Source organism: Formica exsecta, unplaced genomic scaffold, assembly GCF_003651465.1.
Source record: "Formica exsecta isolate Colony F162 unplaced genomic scaffold, ASM365146v1 scaffold72, whole genome shotgun sequence".
NCBI lineage: Eukaryota > Metazoa > Arthropoda > Insecta > Hymenoptera > Formicidae > Formica > Formica exsecta.
The window spans coordinates 5,120,344-5,137,535 of NW_021853485.1; the positions used below are offsets into that span (position 1 = coordinate 5,120,344).

Consider the following 17,192-nt stretch of genomic DNA (forward strand, 5'->3'; position numbering starts at 1 on the left):
TCATGAAATCTTAATAAAAGTCACTCTAGATTTTAAATCGCATTGAATATATAAAAAATATCATATACTTTTCCCAAATTAAAATTTGAAAACTGGTCAAAGATGTATGAAGTAAATTTCAATATAAAAGAAGAAAGTGCTGAAATTTTAAAAGTATATATATTAAACTTTAGTTCATTTAGCATTTTATTTCCTAAATTTTGAGCACATATTTATTCTCTGGTTGCATGTATCATTTCATTAAAACCTTTAAAAATTATATAGGTTAATATTAGTAACGGATTTTTATAGAGCCGTATCACATATGCAAATATAAATATGTACTAACAATAAATATACACACATATACAGAATAATGAGATATTTTGTAATGCTTTGTTTTGAGTGAGAATCTGAAATACATCAAATATAAAAATAATAAATTATCATAAATTTCTTTGTTATGAGAACAGTAAATCATGTTTGTATAAAACTTATAATTCTTCAAAAGTCTTATCTGCATTTAGCACAAACCTGCATTAATTTTTCTTTTATATCTTATAAAAAAAAAGTGATAAAAGAATTTGTTATTATTCCAGGAGAAGAAATAACAGGGTATTTTATATACAAGACAATAGCAGTATACATAATGGTTTGCGCAAATTCTAATGCGCACTTTCTTTAATTTATTGACAAGAACAGGAAAAAAATCCTATGACTTTTCCTTTGTACTGAACAATTGTACAGAATATAAGAATATAAGAGGTTTTGATCTCGTTTAGTAAGATGAGAAAACAAATATATTTGTATTAACACTTTGTGTTTTACTCAGGATTACTGCTTGCAATAATTAATAACAATCACTTTCAATATTTCTCATTTATGGGAAACTGATTGTATTAAAGTTCAGTACAATGTCTCTTATGTATGAGTTTTGACATAAGAGTAAAAATTAATCAGCTAGTAATATGCATGTTAAATATTGTGGAAATAATAATATTATATTTTCTTCCCAGATATAGGGCTCCAACTTCTTCAAAATCAGATAAGAGATTGGATATTGAACACTTATTTGAACTTTGTTCACACATTACAATATAATTTGTACCATTTTAATGTCTAGTTTGATTAACTGAACAGTAATTTACGATTTTTCTTCTATAGTATCACGAATATTAAGTTCATAACTTAAACACATAATAATGGACTATATAGAATAGTCCAGCAGTTAATTGAGAAATGCATTAATAAGCCATTGTAATGGTTATTCGATAACCAGTAAATCGGAATAATTATATCTGCAACCAGCTGCTTAGAAAGAATTACATTACATTATCAATATGTTCTTACACTAGACATGCATTTTGCTGCCTTCAACAATCTCATATATGTAACAGCGACAATTTAAGCGTTTTTGCATCTTTTAAATCATTCCAATAATGCATTGTTCAATTTTTACTAAAATAAGTTGCAAACACAATATTTATTATTTATAAAATATTGGTCATTCTTATATAACCAATTCTGCTGATTCTTATTACATAATTACAAATGTATTACATTATGAGATTATTGATCAATGATCCCTATCACCATTTTGTACGATAAGGCTACTCTGTAGATTTAATAGTATATAACGGATGTTGGTTATATATAAATGGCGTCTTTCTTGCAGCAACACGAAAGAACAATTTCAAATGTCGTGTTTAAATAATATATAATCTTAAATATTATACATATTGTGCTTCTTGGGCGTGCATCTTGACATTTGTCATAAATCGTTAATAATATATAATAAATGCGTTAAATCAGTTAGAAAGGTACAAATTGTTAGAAGAATTTTAACAGTAAAAATGATGTAATTTATTATCTTTACAAGAAAATTTAAACTGTTTCACGGTTTAATATTTTAATATTTTCTGGTTGAGATTCAGTCTTATAAACAAAAGAAGGTATCCATACATTTTTAAAAAAAAGCAATCTAATCTTACATAGAGAGAAATTATCTTATCTTATATTACATTTTTGCATTATTGGGTATAGAAGCAACCCCTTTTTAATTAAATTATGACTACAACTGACAACTTAAATTTTTATTTTGACCATTCACGAAAAATGGAAGCTGTGAATATATTTTTTTTTTTTTCAAAATATGTACGTTTCTGACAAATGTTAGGAAAGAGATTTTGCCTTTCTTTTTCTTCATATAAGAAAAACGTTATTTGACATTCTATGTGCAATAGACAAGGCATTTCTTCAAGAATATTTTAGACATTTTAAATCTAAAATGGTTAGAATTTATGTATTGCATATATATATATAATACAATAAAATACAAATCATCGATGAAAAATCCTGTAAAATAATGTGATCTAGTATAAATATAAAATAACGGCAGTAAATCGATGGAATACACGCATTTTTTTTTACGCATCTTCTTTCTATACACACAATCTATGCTGGAATGAGCGAAGAAATAGTTCAAAGTTACCAATAAATTAAATACCAAAAATCTGGATGCAGGATGCTCTCATGAAACTTTAGAAAGGCAAAGTCTTTTACAAAATGCATACATTACTTATATAATGCTCATCGATCGGCGGTAGCGTTTTCTAGTATTAGTTATAACAACAGGAACCGATACAGGGGCGGGAGGGGTTACAGGTGTAACTGGCGTTACCGGTGTAAGAGGAGTTAGAGGAGTTTCAGCCATTTGGGCTGAAGAGGGGGGCCTGAGCTACCAAATGTAATTCTCAGTTTGTGGGGCTCGCATTACTCCCACGCCTCCGCCAAGTCTCCTGTAATTCATACAACCGCATAGCTTCCATTGATTCTGTTCCGGATCGTATACTTCGATTGTTTTCAGATACGCAGTTCCGTCGAATCCGCCCACCGCGTACAATTGACCATTTACTACCGCCAAACCCACCTGAGATTCATGAAGACAACTATTAATATTTATGTATTTACTGTTGTACATAGTTATACCCCATGAATTATAAAGTAATTCAAATACATTAATAGTTCATTCGCAAACAAATTGTGCAATACATACATTTTTATATTTTAATATATCTGTAATAAACAAAAAAAATGAACTTACTCCACTTCTCCTAGATGTCATCGCTACTATAGGACTCCAAGAATTCGTATGGGGATTGTAACGTTCCGCACTGGAGAGCTCCATACAATCGTCTCGTCCTCCCACAGCATAAATTAGATTATTAAATACAGCACAGCCTAAATGCTTACGTCTTGTAGACATCGGTGACACTTGTGACCATTTATTTTGTCTCGGATCATATCTTTCTACCGTGTTGAGAGGTGATTGTCCATCAGACCCGCCGATGGCATATAAATAACCTCCGAGCACAGCAACCGCCACTCCTAATCTTCTGGTAGTCATTGGTGACACTTTAGACCATTTATTTTCTTTAGGATCGTATCTGCAAAAAATTATACATTAGCATTATTTTACATATTTATATGTTAAATGTTTATTGGAAAATCATTAATACAGATACTTGCCTTTCCACATGATTAAGGCATTGCACTCCATCCTGGCCACCAACTGCATACAGAAATCCATCTAACACAGCGACACCCACACTGGTTCTGCAGGAAGTGGTAGGGGCAACATCACAAGACCACTGATTCGTTTGTGGATCGTATCGTTCAATGCTATTTAAGTAGCTTTGTCCGTCGTGTCCGCCGACCGCGTACAACAAATCATTTAATACCGCTACACCCACTCCGCATCTTCGTTTGCTCATAGGTGCGACCATTTTCCAATCAGCAGTATTAGGGTCAAATCTTTCGACGCTAGCGATAGCATCACCAGAACACCATCCACCAACGGCGAACAACACCTCTCCTCGTCTCGTAGGTTTTCTGGGTCTTGTTCTAGGTCCTTGCATCAACGGTCTTTCTTGCGGCAAAAGCAAATAATTCTTCGCTTCGTCCACCAAGTCTCTACAAGCATCATCAGAACGAACTAACAGATCAGACCCGACGGTACCGACTAGAAATTTCGGACTAAGTAGCGGCAATCGCACATGCTGCAGAACTTGAGATAGATGTTGTCGTCTCTCCGTGACATTATATTTGACCCAATTCATCACGGCGCTAAATACTTGCTCCTCCGTACGTACATTTAATTCGTCCGATGAAATAATGTCCACCAATTGGCCAACAGGTAGTAACAAAAATTCCTCGCTCTCCATTACCTGAAAAGTATATAAACTCGTAAAATCATAAGTATTTCCAAATTCGAATTTAATTAATGTTTACTTTTCTTGCACATACCTCTTGAAAATTATGTTGAGTGAACTTGTCGGCAATACGCAGAAGTTCGCGGCACGAATGGGTATCCGCAAATGCTCGGATACCCAAGCAATTTGACGGATCTAATTGGCGTTTAAGAAATTCGCAACATATATCTTGAATTTCTGCTAATTGAAGAAGGCACGCTGCTGGAAGGAGAGTTTGAACATTTGCTTCTTCGACGATAATGTGAGAAGTGTAACAAAAGTCTATGAGTAATTCCATAGCCATCTCGTCTATATCGCGTATTGTTACTTCAGTTTGTCTAGATTCCGCCAACTCCCCAGTAAACATTGCCCTAAAGATAAAAATTTAATTTGTATGTGTGTTACAAAATTACATAGATTCTTGCCATAGCTCTTGAATAATAAAAAAATATTAATTGCGTATAACATTACCTGAAGTATGGACTACATGCTGAGAGAATGACACGATGTGCAAATATTTTTCTGGAGCCAACATTGAGAACGACATCGCACAGTTCCCGATGACGCCGAAGAACATTAAGCTCAGTTAGAGTTGCACGAGGATGCTTCTCAGAAGTATGACTGAGGCGTGCTGGGGAAGGAGCGCGTTCTACAACAATCTCACCCATCCTCTGTGAGGATGGCGCACCCACAGCTGCTCTCCCCGAGGCACCCCTGGTCCCCCCGGCTAGCTGGAGGCGCAGCGGGGGTGACGCCCAGCCCCACACGGAATCTATCTGCAACACCATTCATCAACCACCGCAGGTCTCAAATGTGCCTGCAGCGGATCCCCTAATGTTGTAGTTTTCCTATAGTGATAAGATGATGTAATGTCATGTAACATATATATCATTGAGTAAATCAGAAAAAAAGATCATATTTGTTGTTTATTACTACTTTATACTTATATAAAGATGATGTATGCTTATATAAAAGATATGTTATATTTTAGGAGAGAAAATGTAATAATGAAGTAATAGAGAGAAATATACGTCTACGAAATAGTCATATCTATTAAAGCTATTTGATAAACATATGAGTCATCCAGATATAAGCTAATGAAAATCAATTTATCATACTGAATTCTTACAAGTGATAACACTTATTCTTCTTCACAAAAGCTGTACACAAAGTGTTTCTTATCTTTTAACGTTTTTTTTTTTAGATCTTTGCATTTCTATATATATATATATATGATTATACATTTCATAATTTAAAAATTTATGTAATGTTAGTTTTAAAGATTCACATTTACAAAACAAAATATATTGCACTACAATATAGAAAAAATATTAAACTTTCATTTACATTCATTGAGATTTTGGCACAAATAGTTTAAAGCATAAAAAAAAAAGAATTAAAAGAAAAATACATTACTGTTCCAATCCAAATAGACGAGAATGACTCATAAGTACACAATTTTTCGCAATATCTCCAAAGCCTCTTACGCGGTTCGTCTTAAAAAGGATTAAGGAACACATGTAAAGAAGTAATTTATATGATTCCAGGGGGACAAGCATAAATACTTAATGTAGGAGTGAGAAAGTCATTAGGATCCGTATGTACACACTTTGCTTTCTCCGGAACCGCCAGACGATATCAACAAGAGAGTTATCAATGAACTCGACTTGCTTTCGGCTCGCCGTTTTTGCGTCAGCGTGGGCGCCTGTCGCGGAACATCGGATGTTGCCAACGTCCGTCGTTGACGTTCCCCCGTTCGGAGCTAAACCGCGGACTTTGACTTGCACTGGGTCGCGCCGCGAGCTATCACGAGGGTGCTCTCATTTTGATGTTTCTCCGTGATGATGCACGGCGCATCGGTTACCCCAGTACCCCAGCCGCTCATGAACTCAACCTCCGAGCTCCGAAAAGAAGGAGGGAGGGGGAGGCTCCAGGGGCGCCCTCGCAATCGTGTGAATTGCATCGAGTTCGAGTTTCGATTCTCGAAGTATAGCGTTTCGATAGATTTCGAAATTATGGTCAAGAAACGCGTCGCGCCGAATCGTGTGGAGTCGCGTTCGACTTATTCCGTGTTTCTCGCGAGTGTTAAGATTAAATCCAAACCAGCGAATCTCTCGTAAAGTGTCATAAATTGTGTGTCGTAACGTGTTAAATGTGTACATCATGTATACGATCGATCTTATATGCCAATATTAATGGTAATTTCAGTTCGGACGATCCGTTTCTGTGTGTGAATCCATCGGTGCCGTACCGTATGGGCATCCTCGTATTCTTCAGCTTATCTTCTCGCCGAAATGCAGCAAAAACGCAATTTCTGCACAATTGTTAGCAGGTATGTATGTATATTTCGTTGTTCTGCTAATAAATATATTATTTATAATATTTGAATAACGTAATGATTTGATAACCACACATTTTATGCCATTTTCTAATTTTGCAATGCTTTGCGTATTGATAGAATTTGTTATTAAAAACTATATAATTAAAGTAAATTTTGTTGTTTCTCGAGGTTACAATTATGATATCAATAAATCATCGAAAAAGTCGATCGCGTTTGCGACACTCGCAGAATAAAATAAAGATAACGCTTTTTTTTCTAAGACGATTTTTTAATTATGAAAGTAATAATAAATTTTGATGCACATGTAACAATGTAAAGAATACTGGTTGAATATGTCGGCAGGTTTTAATTACTTAATTTATTTTGTTTATTATTAATAAAATTAGATTGAAATTATTTTATGCTGAATAAATCTCAGTCGATACATATCCATCTTTCTATATTACCGGCAATCGATTATATCAACTTCTCCAATTATCCTCGAACTCTTCAAGTAACCTCATTTGATAATTAAATTTTTTCGAAGTTTTTGTTTGAGTTTCTACAGAGGATAATGTAAGTACCGTAAATTTTCTCATTCTGTATATGAGAACTTTTTCCTGTATATATATATTTTCTTTTCCCTTACCTATCTATTAATTAAATATAATAATATATTATAATATTAGAATGCAAAGAGAGAACATTATTTTCTTTTCTTTTAATTATGAGTTTTTGACAAAATTAAAAAATAATATAGCAAAATGCAATAACTTAAGCTATTAACAAATATATTTCCAAAATTAATTATAGATGTACAAGCTATCAAATATACAAATCTATTTTACAAAGCTTCATTAAGCATATGTGATTTAAAGAGATTTAATTCGCAGTATATCATTTGATAAATAACAATAAAAAATCGTAGTAAAAAATATGCACATTATGCTTCTTTTTTATTTTATTATTATTATACGACAAAAGAAAGAAAGTAACTTTATAATGTCCGTTTGACTTCTAGAAATATTAAAATCCCAATCCGTTAATTATTAAGTGACAAATTTGGCGGCATCGAGCTTTTTACGCTCGATGATCTCAGGGGTTCGCTTGGCACGTGGCGGTGTGAAGAAGAAGCGCAGAGTTTACGTCCAACGAGCGTATGTACATACTTTCGGCAAGGGAATGTAGCAAGGGGGGCAGGAGGCACCTTGTGCCAGCTGTCCGACGTTCTTTTAGTTTGGAAAAGCGCGAGTCATTGGGCTTCAGCGCTCTTCCCTTTTGTCTTTCGTTCGATTAAAGATAGCACATCCTCATATATTATATGTCCGCGCACACAGATAGTGCTATAATCCGGAAATATTATGCGAGAATGACTAGTATAGCCGAAGACCACAGGTGCGGTTTCATTGTCCGACTATGCTTCATGACATTATATGGATTTAAGAGAGAATGCGAGCGTAATTGCAAAGGTGTCTTGAGAGAAAAATAAATTGAAAATTTATGATTCTGTTATATATAAATAAATTACATGTATATATATCTACATTTACATAGATGTGCATGAAGCATTCGAAAATAAAATTTGTGTGCTGTATAGATAATTTGAGATGGTTAAGACTCTGAAAAGTGTTTTTCTATTAACAATCGCGAAAAATACGGTTCATGTATATATGCAATCTATGTTTCTTTTTCTTGCTTTAATTTGTATGATATAAACCTATTTACGTTTTATATATTTTACATACAATGAACTATAATGATATGAACTAGTATCCATCAAATCGACGAATGGTATCACAAATCATATTTTCTCGCTGCATTGGTATCTGTGATGCAAATTGATTCAACAAATAGAGCGACGGCCAATCAACGTCAATAATATTGATCCAACTCACTGTACATATTCCTTTTTTTTTTTAAAGGGAGGAGGATAAAATTATTATTTACTGCCGTCTCGAAGATCATTAATTTATAGTTTATTGCGGTTTATCGGTTGGTTTGCGCCATCGACTTGGCGGCCTCGGCAAATGATGCTTATCGCAAACCTGCGTGGAGTGAGTCGTCAGTGTAATTTTAAATTTGCGATGCGTCGTATTGTTATTACGGGTACAGGTTTGATCCTTTTAAGCAACGTTATTGCGATTTTCGTGGCTAAACATGATGCCTTCCGGGCATCTTATAATCTGCACTGAAAGAAAGCCAGCGCGATTGCGTACCGATCAGATAGCGTACCCTTTATTCGTATTATCTTTTTGTATGCTTTTATAAACTATATTAATTTTTTTCTTTTTTTCTTATATAAGTTACAAAAATATTATGAGTAAACAAAATTTAAAGAATAAGAAAAATTACGTTCTTTTTTAAATAATATTTAAAAACAAAAAATACTGTATCCAGAGATTAAAGATATATGATAAAACTTAAATCTCTAATAATGCTTACATAAAGATTAATACAATTTCATTAATTAAATAGTAGATTAAATTAAGAAGATGCTTTAATTGGGCAGCGACAAAATGCAAAATATTATCTCTGAAATAAAAAAAAAAGAAATAATAATAACAATTGTCCGATGTACATTAAATGCATTTATGGTTTATGAATGTGACATAACACAGACTACGCTCCATCGATCCGGGTAGCACGTGCCCGATCATAAGCGGGTGCAAATGAGTGGGCATAAAAATAGGTGTCGTGCAGTTGACGGAGTCTTACCGACGTATCCTCTTTCTCCCTCTCTATCGGGGATCTCTCTTTCTCTTAAGACGCAGTTAAACAGAGAGACAGCTGAAGCTGCACATACGTGCATCATGTGCGGTATGATCGCATGACTGATCATATGTGCGCATTACGTGCACGTAGATTTATATATATGCAAATGAATATATTGCGAGCATGCTTTTATAGGCCGCTTTAAAAGTCCTTTCATTTCCTTTCATTGGTGTTAAAGTAATGACAAAGTTGCTAGAAAATAATTAATGTGTTCTCCAAGAAGCAAGATATAAAAAAGATTAGAATAATGTTATAATTTAAATATATCAAAAAAAAACTATGACCATATTTATTAAGTTACTTTCATTAAATCGATATATTGATTGGTTTATCAATCATTCCAATGTTTAAATATTTTGATTTATAATATAATATAGATTAGAAGTTTGTAGAAATCTATTTTTTATGCAATTTTTATAGACTTATAAAAACGTATTTTTAGATAAATATATATTTTCTAGTGTGAAATACTTATGGACGTACGAGAACGGGATCTGATAAAGCACGCAAATTAATTATTATCATACCCCAGACAGCACAAAACGTCCTCAGGATCATCCTGAATATGTCCAGGATGGTTCAGGATATTTGTAGGATGTTTTAAGATATTATTATCCAATCAGTATCAAGTAATAAAATCTTTTCTTTGATATTCACGATAATTTTACAATTATATATTCCAACTGTGTATATATAAAAAAAGGAGCGCGATGGCTTGATTCGTCCAATTATAATTGCTCGACCACAAATGTTTTACACAAAGTTCTTCCAACATAATTTCTTAAGAGGAGACCGTTAAATTTTAATAAAAGCGACCAGATAAATACAAGTATCGTCGAGAAACACAAGCATGACACATATAGAATTACTGTACTATATTGTACGATAAAAATTTATACATGCATTTAAAAACGCATGTAGGTATTTTTTCTCATATATTTTTAGTTAGTTATTGCTTGTATAATGTAATTTTATGGATGCAGAATGCGTTACCATTTTTCCAACATGTGATAATGCTCGTAATTTGATCGCTTTATAATTATTATAAGATTTATTTTAATATTATTAAAAGTTTTGGTAGTATTAATGTTCAAACGCTAATTAATTTAAAGTAAAATAATATTGCTTAATGAAACACTTACTGGTTACGAAAGTATCCTGGAGTGTCAAAAAATCTTTCGGTACATCTTTAATACGTGATGCATATAGATATTATAATAATATAATATCTATAAAAATGTATAAAAACTTTTCTACGTTAAGTTGAAATTGATTTCGAGAAAAGATTACATCCTCTTTAGATGTACAATAATAACGATAGCATTATATTTATTATATTAGCATATTATTGTATTATAAGTTACTGATTTAACATTATATACGCGTTAACAAAAAAAATTTATATATGCATTATTAAATCATTTTTATATAATAACAGTGGTTCGTCGCCTCTCGCGTTGAAAGTAAATTTTATTTAGATCACGCACGCACTTTGGATATCAATGCGTGCAAATTTCGTTCAAGTTTCCATACGGGGATCCTTAACAGCATCGCATCGGTCCATTTTTCAAGCCTGACGAAACGGTAATACCGAAGATTATATATTAAAGGGGATTGCTGCTGCTGCCTTCTTCGGTTGTAAAATGCATAAAAGTTCGAGAGTATGTTATTATGATTTCTTGACAGCCAAAGATTTCTCGAGTACTTCCGTAACCAGCAAGTGTTCCATTAAGCGATATTCTTAATTTACTTGGGATTAATTGGCTTTTGGATATTTGAACTAACAAAATTTTATGATATTAACATAAATCTCACAATATAAAGCGACAAAATTATGAGCATTATTATAAAAAATGGTAACGTATTCTGCAACCATAAAATTACAAGCAATAAATAATTTAAAAACAATAAATCTTAATAAATTATAAACAAATTAATAAAAACTTAATTATATTAATGTGCGCCGAATCAGAAAATATTATCGTACAAATTACAATCACTATATTCTCTTTTTTTTTTTCTTTGTATTAAGATTAGTTGTACGAAAAGATAATACTGTAAGGAAACAAAAAATCAGTCAAACTAAAATTAGACATGGTCGGCACTGATGAAACGATCCCTCAGATATGGTAATAGTCAAGTACCGGGTATATTCACGGATATTCCGGGAATATCGATGATCTCCCACCTCGAGGTCCAGCTGGAGGTATCACGCATCAGCTTATTTGTTCCAGCGAACCCGAACGAATTTTTAAGGACGATGCGCGAGGGCGGCGGTTGCCCGGCGGGTGTGGCAACAGGTGAATTATCGCAGACAATTTGTTTCTCCTGATAAATCAGTGTAGATAAAACTGCGTGTTGTGTCTAGATGGTTTGCTCGCGCGCGCGAACGCGTCGGTGCCCGCACCTGTTTTATTCTTTTTCTCCCGAAAAACTACCTGCCGGCTGACTTTACTTTCCTCGCGCCGCGTCGAGAATCAACGGCAAGAAGTGGTGGACGCGATGGCTCATTAAGGTAACCGCCTGCTTAAACTCGTAATCTTACGTTTCGTGGTCTCGTGCCGCTAACACTCGCATCGGTCATCGTCTCGTAACGTCGTCTGAGTCTAGTCGCAATTAATTTATAAACATAACACCCCATATACGAGATTTTACGCTTGACATAAATCGCAAATCGCGCATCGAAGAAAGATATCATTAAATACATTGTGCGAGTATAATCGAAGCATAAAGATGGAAGCAAGAAGAGAAAAACAGAACTCGAAAAAAGTTCAAATTCTATATAACATTGATATGTCTGATTGATATACGATTAAAAATATACGATATTTGTAATGAATGCTAAAATAAATGTTGAACATTTTAAGTGTGTATATATATATGTATATTGTTAGATATTTTCATATTGATACGTCATTCTCTTTAATAGAAAAGATTTTTACTAAATTTTAAGCAACTAATGCACTAAAAACGATGCCTTTCGAATTAAGTAGAAAAACTATTGATTATAACTATACACTTTCCTTTTTTCTTTAGATTGAGTACCGTTTGCAACTCCGATTATGCAGTAAATGATTGCGAACGAACGAACATTGGCGCGGTACATAGCCGCGGTTGATGCAGGTGGTTCTTTTGCAGTGCCACCTGTGCGATGCGTCTCGTCTTCGTATATACTTTTCCGTTGCGGTCCCGCAGAAAGCGTCTTTAAACGAACACTGCGGGTGTCATCAGTACGCAACTTATAGTTGCAACTGTTTATCGCCTCCTATGGATATAATGTCGCTTGCATATAGAAGTTGAATGAAGCAGATTACGTTATACCGGTTAAATGAAACAAATATGCGTAACTCATGAATTTATTAAATTTATTGAATTACCTAAATTGCATTGAATTATATAACACATGACTTACGTCTCACAATTAAAATATTATAAAATATTTTAAAGTATGATTTAAACATCGATACGTAATTATTATAGATAGGATTAAAAACTTATATGTTTTACGTAAACTTATACGGAATAATTTGAGCAAATTTTGATGTTTTGCAAGATATATATATAATATGATAAAATAATTATATATTGGATACATATCTTTGCACATAAGAGAAAGGAAACAGTGAAAGATGTACTGTAAAAATGCGTTGAAGAGCACGTGCTGATAATCTGGCACACTCGATGGAAAGCAGAATAATTTCCTTCATTGAGAGTCACGATGACACAAGCACGGACCATCTGCCTTTGCTTACGTCACTACTAAATGCGCCGATTATTACAGGGTGGCAGAGGAAAGCAAGGTTTCCAATTACCTCAAATCGAGTCCGAGACATTTTTCGTTGGCATCGTCCTTTCAAAACGAAACTTGCGATAAATCTTTATCTATATGCCCGCTCGCGGGATATATGGATCACAGATCGAAGATTCGATCGTTCTCTGATGCTATTTTCTTTCGTTAATTTAATCTATTGACTTTTTGAAAATAACGGGGTCAACAAAACGTTATAAGATAATATCTATATAATTATTCATTATATTCAATGAATTAGAGAAAATATTTGTGAAATCACATGATATACCAAATACTTTTTAATACTAATTAATAGCATATGTAGTGTCAGCCTGAGCAGTCTTTTCACCTGCGCGGCATATGGTGGCGGGATACGCAAGCCGAGGGATGTTCAAGGATGCTCACCGAGGGGTGGATAGGTTTTTGGCCGCCGGTGGGGCAGGCGAGTGGCGATGCTTCGATGCCGGTTAATTTGTTGTTCATCCACGTGACCCAGTGCTTTCGGGGGGCACTGCATTCGGTGCTTCTCTCTACTTCCGGTACTTGACCCTTCTAGAGGGGGTCACGCACCGTTGGTCCTCCCCTCTCTCTCTAATATCTATATAATTATTCATTATATTCAATGAATTAGAGAAAATATTTGTGAAATCACATGATATACCAAATACTTTTTAATACTAATTAATAGCATATGTTAATAGCATATCTCCAATTTTTCTGTGATATATAAAAATTCTTATTTTATATTGATATTCCATTATCAACCGTTATCAACTTATCTAGAAACTATATTAATTATTGCACTAATCATTATTTTTTAATTGCCGTGATTTCTGAAAACTAAATTATTATAATTATGTTTTATTTCTGCACTTATAAAATTACTTCCAGTAAATTCATTAATATCAAAGATATGCCAAATGAAATTTACAATATTTATTTCCGCTTTCTAACATTCTCTTTTTAAACATTTATATATAATATTATATATGTACATATAATGCTCTTTGTAAACATATAGCTATACAATATAATAATCAATTGACGGATTGAATCCTACATACTTAAAAAATCTGTGACATTAAAAGTATACTGATACTTTATGGGATACGCAATTGTCTAGAATGAAGCACGATGTATTTCTTATCATTCGATAATACCTAACACAAATGTGGGTTTATTTGCATAAGAATCGGAACGTCGATTAAATAGATCTGGATTACAAATGTATTTCCGTGCATTCAATTGACAACGTGACGTCTTGTTTATTCTTGTAAGGATTTGACACAATTTATCAAAGAGTTCTCTCGATGAAAGTTCTCGTCACTTTGTTTCGCCATCTATTCGGCCGCAAGTAAAAGACGTCACGTGCGGAATGGAAATTTTTATCTTCTTTTAGACGTAATCCTCGATCTAATCACATGAAGTTGATTCTCCGCAGCTGTATCAACTGGTGGAACAAAACCGTTCAAATTAAACTTTCTGTGATGCCACAATCCACACACGCCTTCTAATGCTAATGTAGAAATTTATGTGCCTCCTTCTAATTTCCCTTAGAGATACGATAGGGAATATAAATAGGTCCGTGCGCGTACAGAAGCAGGCATTTAGCATTATTAGGATAGAACAGGATACGAATTAATGCGTGGCATTGATAAACGAAATGTAACGTATATGTAATGTATATATATAAATATAAGATATCATTCTGATCATTAACATTATGTAAATTTCTTTTATCAAATCTTTGTGATTCATTAAGATATTTTTATAATCAATTATTATAATATATTATGTTAGAAGTTCATAGATTTTACTCATTCATAATTTTTACGGAAAGACTAACCTCCATAAATAATATAGTATAAAATACTCTTTGAATCATCATAATTATTTTAGATAAAATATAAAATCGAGGACTGCAATCCTACTTTTATTAATTTTGAGTGGATCAAATAATACAATTATAATTATTCTCAATTGTTAAGATATTTGATGTTGAACATTACGAGGATAAAAAAAAGAATATTCAAATTTTTGCCAAAAAAATTCACCGACATGAAACTCAAACATGAAAAATTCATCAATATTATTCTTAACAATCATCGGATATTATGCATGTGTCGTTATTCCAAAGTTGTGTATCGAGGACTCCGATAATACAGTAGAGTCGTTCCACCAGTGTCAGCCTGAGCAGTCTTTTCACCTGCGCGGCATATGGTGGCGGGATACGCAAGCCGAGGGATGTTCAAGGATGCTCACCGAGGGGTGGATAGGTTTTTGGCCGCCGGTGGGGCAGGCGAGTGGCGATGCTTCGATGCCGGTTAATTTGTTGTTCATCCACGTGACCCAGTGCTTTCGGGGGGCACTGCATTCGGTGCTTCTCTCTACTTCCGGTACTTGACCCTTCTAGAGGGGGTCACGCACCGTTGGTCCTCCCCTCTCTCTCTATATCGGTCTTTCTTCCACTTTCACATATCGCCGTAATTTCAACCACGGCGACGCTTCGATTCGCTGGAGCGTGTTAAACACCACCTAAATCCCCGGGGTGATTCACCCTCCACTAACGCGAACCTGGGTGAATCTTCGAACGATCTGGAGGGCTGTTATTGCGGCAACGCTGTCGATGATTGCTTCAGTTCCCAGGCCTGTGCATCGCTTAATGTGTACCTCGATTGACGCGATTTTTGATAATGTAATCGAAAAACAATAATCCTAGCATCGATATTATATTATCATTATTTCACATTAATATTCATGTGATTAATATTAACTTTAATAAGATATATGTCAAGTGAATGATCATTAAATTTATATATATTATCTTAAGACACAATATATATAAAATGCCAAAAATATGCTGAAATCAGCAAAGTGGGAGATAAAAACATTTTCATAATTTAATAGAAAATACCTCATTATATATACGCCACATCACAAAATTTCCATTAATTAAGGACAGAAAGCCAATTTTAATATCACGTTATATCAGTTGAAGTTTCGCTTAACCATATTTAAGAATCGACCAACGTGTAAGATAAATGGGCTACCAAGACGGTATCATCTGCTTCTCTTAGCCATTTTAATTTGTCACCACATTGTCAATGTGAAGGAAGGTAAAAGGGTATGAAGCAACTTTCTCTGTTATTTTCTACAAGAAATACGTTGGCATTATGTCATTTCTCCAATGATTTCTATGAATCATTATCACATATTGTTAAAAGATTATAACGATAATTTGATATGCAGAATTTCTATATTCATTCTATATTTCTATATTTGTAATTACGAATAATTTTGTTATAATATAATCCTTCTAGCATATGTTAGAACAAAAAAAGAAATATATGCTTATTTTTAACTTTTAATTTGGCAAAATTAAGAGATTAAAATAAAATAATTATATATTAAAGTAAACAAATTAATATTCCTAGGTACTAAATGCACGTCACACATCACAATAATGTCATTAAACGTCAAAATGATATCATTTGATGTCAAAATGACGTGCGCTTGTTACCTGGGTTAATTTGTAAAAAATGCTATTATAATAGTATAAATAATTATACAGGATATTATATATATGTAGCATTCACATATTGTAATAATATAATATATATATTATAGCCAGAAAAAATGCATAAGGAAAAAAGATATGTTAGGAAATGATCGAGATACAGATCGTATTTCATGATTGATATAAAAAGAATGTGAGTATCTTCGTTGTTATGAGTTCCCATGCACGCGACCCACAGCAAATACCAAATAGTATTATAAAATATCGGAGAAAACACGTGACCGTTTATATGGGATTAGATATATGATTTTAAAACCAATATATATACGGAACAGATGCTCTGTCATAAATTATAAATTTTATATCTTTCTCGAAGTTTTAATCGATTATATTTCATAGTTTTTATTTTTCACATAAGATCGATATGTTATTAATAATAGACTTTTGCTTTTTCACATATCCCAGGTATTTTATTAAAAAATGGGATTCTTCAATTATTGAAAATTCGTGATAAATATTAACATTGTCGAGATAACGAGCTGAGAAAATGCAAAAAAAAAAGAA

At 33.3% G+C, this 17,192-nt stretch overlaps 1 protein-coding gene across 4 annotated transcripts; it reads right to left on the reverse strand.

Moving 5' to 3' along the window:
* Window positions 1-628: 628 nt before the first annotated feature.
* On the reverse strand, window positions 629-6,127 carry LOC115243323 (kelch-like protein diablo). 4 transcript variants are annotated; one of them, XM_029820213.1, is made up of 7 exons: window positions 5,839-6,127; window positions 5,646-5,725; window positions 4,701-5,046; window positions 4,285-4,600; window positions 3,508-4,205; window positions 3,083-3,425; window positions 629-2,908 (listed from the first exon to the last, which is right to left on the reverse strand). In XM_029820213.1, the coding sequence occupies exons 3-7, from the start codon at window positions 5,015-5,017 to the stop codon at window positions 2,717-2,719; spliced, it is 1,866 nt and encodes a 621-aa protein (XP_029676073.1). In that variant the 5' UTR covers window positions 5,018-5,046; window positions 5,646-5,725; window positions 5,839-6,127; the 3' UTR covers window positions 629-2,716. The 4 variants fall into 4 exon arrangements, with proteins under 4 accessions (XP_029676073.1, XP_029676072.1, XP_029676071.1 ...); XM_029820212.1 differs by lacking the exon at window positions 5,646-5,725; XM_029820211.1 differs by lacking the exon at window positions 5,646-5,725 and having other exon boundaries at window positions 4,701-5,077.
* Window positions 6,128-17,192: the final 11,065 nt, after the last annotated feature.

What these genes read in the sequence shown, in the direction of transcription:
- LOC115243323 (XM_029820212.1), bottom strand. Translation starts at nt 5,017, where the DNA reads ATGGTGTTGCAGATAGATTCCGTGTGGGGCTGGGCGTCACCCCCGCTG. An exon ending in TGCCTTAATCATGTGGAAAG is followed by an intron (nt 3,426 to 3,507) that starts GCAAGTATCTGT and finishes AATTTTTTGCAG; the next exon opens with ATACGATCCTAAAGAAAATA. An exon ending in TGACATCTAGGAGAAGTGGA is followed by an intron (nt 2,909 to 3,082) that starts GTAAGTTCATTT and finishes CATGAATCTCAG; the next exon opens with GTGGGTTTGGCGGTAGTAAA.